The sequence below is a fragment of the Vombatus ursinus genome, unplaced genomic scaffold (genome assembly GCF_900497805.2).
Source record: "Vombatus ursinus unplaced genomic scaffold, bare-nosed wombat genome assembly UNPS02014798.1, whole genome shotgun sequence".
NCBI lineage: Eukaryota > Metazoa > Chordata > Mammalia > Diprotodontia > Vombatidae > Vombatus > Vombatus ursinus.
This window is the reverse complement of record NW_020954576.1, coordinates 43,422,465-43,426,656: the sequence shown is the minus strand read 5'-3', so window position 1 is coordinate 43,426,656 and position 4,192 is coordinate 43,422,465. Positions and strand designations below refer to the sequence as shown.

General features: G+C 43.5%; 1 protein-coding gene across 1 annotated transcript; it reads left to right on the top strand.

The window, feature by feature from the left end:
• The first annotated feature begins 2,547 nt into the window (after positions 1 to 2,547).
• On the top strand, positions 2,548 to 3,941 carry G0S2 (G0/G1 switch 2). Its single transcript, XM_027871561.1, has 2 exons — positions 2,548 to 2,681; positions 3,214 to 3,941. Exon 2 carries the CDS (start codon positions 3,241 to 3,243, stop codon positions 3,547 to 3,549), a length of 309 nt encoding a protein of 102 aa, XP_027727362.1. The 5' UTR covers positions 2,548 to 2,681; positions 3,214 to 3,240; the 3' UTR covers positions 3,550 to 3,941.
• The last annotated feature ends 251 nt before the right edge of the window (positions 3,942 to 4,192 follow it).

The window sequence follows — 4,192 nt, the reverse complement described above, 5'->3', positions numbered from 1 at the left end:
TGGAAATACTACCCATTTGATCACTAGTCACTGTCTGAAAAAAATCTGTTTCACTTTTATCTTTGTCTCCCCAATGCCCAGCACAGTGCCTGGCACATAATAGATGCCATAGGTAAGAGCAATACATATCATTAGAGGATACACCCAACAAATTTCATTTTTTAAGGTGGATGTTTATGCAGTCTATATAGGATAGAAGTGTCAAACCCACTTTGGGCCCAAATCAGATTAAAATGTAATTAGGGAGTTTTTTTTTAAATAAATAAAAATACAATAAAACATAGAAAATGTTAATTTGTGGTTTTCTAAGTTTATGTGTGGCAGTTAGGTGGCTCAGTGGATAGAAGGCTGGACCTGGAGAAAGGAAGACTCATTTCCTGAGTCCAAATCTGGCCTCAGACACTTATTGTGTGAACCTGGACAAGTCACTTAACCCTGCTTGCCTCAGTTTCCTCATCTGGAAAATGAGCTGGAGAAGGAATGGTAAACCACTCCTGTATGTTTGACAATAAAACCCCAAATGGGGTCACAAAGAGTGGAACATGACTGAAATGACTAAACAATTCAATAAGCAGCCTGCAGGGATACGTTTCTATTTGAATTTGACACTACTGCCATGTGAATACTAATATACTGCATTACTTTTACTCATCAAACTAAATAAACTGAAACTTAACTAAATTTAAATTTTTTAAACTTTATTTAAATATAACCACAAGAAATGAAACACAAAGCACAAACTTTTTGAAACATTAAGGTGCACATCCTGCATATGCCCTGTATATATATGCATGTGAAAAATGCTTAATTAATTCTTGCTGATGTCAACTAATTATTTCCATTCTATACAGCCAAAGTAGAGAATTGAGTCAACTCTCCAAATAATTGGTCCCTCCCCTAAAACTATAACAATAATAATAATAATAATAATAATAATAATAATAATAATAATAATAACTCAAGTGATCGTATGCTCCTTGAGGGCAGGGATTGTCTTTTGCTTCTTTTTGTATTCTCCACTCTTAGCACAGTATCTGGCACATAGTAGGCACTTAAATGTTTATTGATTATCGATGAATAATATTAATAATAGCATTTATATAGCAATTTAAGGTGGTTTGCAAAGTGTTTTACATATGTTGTCATTTGATCTCTTAACCCAATATCTCCAGACAACTAAAGCAAAGTGGATTTTTAAAGAACTGAATTGTCTGACCAACCATTTTAAGTCACAAGGAGAAGTTCCTGTTAAAATTTCGGATGACTAAAATCTTTGATCCCAGAAACATTTGCCCCCTGCCCTTGCTCTCAGTGCTCACAATGATGACTGTCAGTCTGTTGCAAGATTGCATCACTGACCTTTGCAATTTTCTGGCCAGCTCATCTCCCCCGCCCTCTTTTCCTCCCCTTTACTCCCCGCTACTGCCCAAAATAGATTGATCCCCTTTGCTCGAGTTGCAGAATGTCGCTTACCAAACCATGAACAGGTCACTACAAAGTGATAGTCTAATCTTCATCAAAAAGCTAGTCCTCCCTCCTCCTCTTCCTCCTCCCAACTCCATCCCTGCCCTCCCCCATATGGAATCATTATAAATTTATCATTCAAGAGGAATATTAGTTATCATTCACTCCAACCCCCTCACTGTACAGTTATTGAAGCTCAGAGACATGAAATGATTGCCCAAAGTGTCATAGGTGGTAACAGGACCAGGATTTGAACTCGGGTTGTTCTGAGAATGTTGGGCAGGAAAGTATAGACGTGTCAAATGTGCACACGGTAACGGTAAAAAAAAAAAATAAGTATATATAAATAAAGTATGTACATACATATATATACATATATATACATATATACATATATACGTGTATATATATATATACATATATATATATATAAAAAACATAAGTATATATCCACGCCAGCCCTTACACACTTTTCCTCCTGGTTACTGCCCAGGGAACTTCTTACTAAAAACTCATCTCTGTTGCCCATTCCCTCTGCCTTCTCTCGCCTTCCATATAAACTCTTGAAAAGGTGATGTAACTGAAACCGAACAAGTGGAGACTGGAAAATGCTGGTGGGTCAGCAAGCTCCCCACTGCCCTTTATTAAGGTCCCACCTGAATCGCTGATGGCAAAAGTGGGAGAGGAAGGCTGCTCACCGTAAAAAACGTGAAATAAAGTCATTATCGTAATATTCTGTGTACGTGCAAAAAGCCTAACCAGCTCTCCACCTCGGGAGTCAGGTGCCGGACCCCAGGGGCTGGAAGCCTGCCTGCCCTCTTTTTGCAGCCCTCCTAGCTGTCCTCGGACCCCTACTCCCTGGACACCCCCAGCTCACACAACCTGGATGTGCACGGCGCGTGGACGCCTCCCCTGAGTGACCTCCCAACCAACCAACACGCACACACAGACTCTCACACTCTAGCTTCCTGAACTTCTCCTCTGTCCCCCGTTCCCCGCCCCCTCTCCCCTGCCCTAAGAGAACTTGCCCCAAGAGGGGGTGGGGCTGCGAGAAGGAATAAAAAGCCTGTCGGCTCTAGCCTCCGCACCAGCTGCAGAGTCTTCATCTGGAAGAGCTGCAACTGCCGAGAGGGAGAGGCCATTCCACCACTGGCCCAACATACTACCCCACTGACCACAGCTTATTTGCCGCTGTCATCTCCTCGTACCCACGTCAGGTAAGAGGGCTCCCTTCTTGGCACGTGGGAAGAGAGAGAGCCCTAGCATTCAGATGTCCCTAGGTGCCAGTAGGGCTGGAGGGAGCTGGGCATAGAGTGGGGAGCAGCGTTGTTCGAACAGGCTAGAAGTAGGGGCAGCCAGGAAAAGAAGGGTGTTTGGTTGGACTTCTGAACGTAGAAGTTGGTTACACTCCTTTACCAGAGGAGCTCATGATGTAATGAAAAGAGCATTGAAGCAGGTGTTAGCAGACCTGAGTTGTGTTCCAGCTGCATGACTATAGACTAGTCACTTGGCCTCTCTGAGTGTGTTTTCCCATCTGTAAAATGATAGCGTTGGATTTAGTGGTGCCTGAAATTCCCACCAATTTTGATGATTTCTAAAGTACCCTCCAGTTCTAACAACCTGGGTACTAAGGAAATGGAAACCCAAATGGAGTCCTTTCCCCAGTTTATCTCCCTCTACTTCCTATACCCTTCCTACCATTTGAAGCTGCTAAGGGTTCCCCCTTTCCCTACTTTTGTGCCTTTGCAGGTTACCCCCTTATCTTAAAGGCCAAAAATGGAAACTGTCCAGGAGCTGATCCCCTTGGCCAAGGAAATGATGGCCCAGAAGCCAAATGGGAAGATGATGAAGTTATATGTGCTGGGCAGTGTGCTGGCCTTTGTCGGAGTCATGATTGGCCTGGTGGAGACAGTATGCAGTCCCTTCTGTGCCAACAGAAGGCTTCAGGAAGACGAGGCAGCCATGGCGGCAGTGCAAGCCGCCAGGCTCCAGGAGTCCAGGAGAAGGGAAGCACTGCTGGAGAAAAGCAAACAACAAGAAGCCCTGGGAGGTCGGAGCCTCTCCCATCGCCAACACGCCTCCTAGAAGCAGTGTGCAGACCAGGGAGAAGCAAGCTGCCCCAAGAATAGGAGAACAGGCCACTGAGAGGCAGAGAGTTCCAGCTGACAACAGCACAGGTGGTTCTGTACTCGACCTTCAAAGCTTCTGATTTCTGAGAAAGGAATCTAGGACTAGACTGTGGCTAAGACTAAAAGCACCAGGGGTTCTGCATAAATGTCTGGAGTGTAGGTTTTGCTGCTGTGCAGCAGTAGAGAGGGCTGATCTGTCCTAATAACCCTAAATATACCTTTGTGGTATCTGAGTGCATGGAACACTCTGCACCCTGGAGAAAGAGTGGGGACATGCTTTTATATTATCATTAATATTATTACAATTATCACTATTTTACATTTTGAAATAAAATAATTTTTATAATATTTGGTGGCATTTGCTTGTGTGAGTGGCTGGGGGTGGGGGGATGGGTTGTAGGATCCTATGAAGGATACTGGGATTTGGGACATGTAAGGGGGGGTGGGAAGAAAGTAACTTCCTGAAGGCCAAATCATGCCTGTTCTAGTACTTGGAAATCTCGTACCTTTATGAACTCTTCTAGGTTTGGGGGTGGAGAATGGATCTTTTCTAGGAGGAAACTCCTTATTCAATTCCATAAGGCTAGTCTTATTCTATA

Excerpts from the sequence above, each read along its gene's own strand:
- G0S2 (XM_027871561.1), top strand. The coding sequence starts at position 3,241 with ATGGAAACTGTCCAGGAGCTGATCCCCTTGGCCAAGGAAATGATGGCC.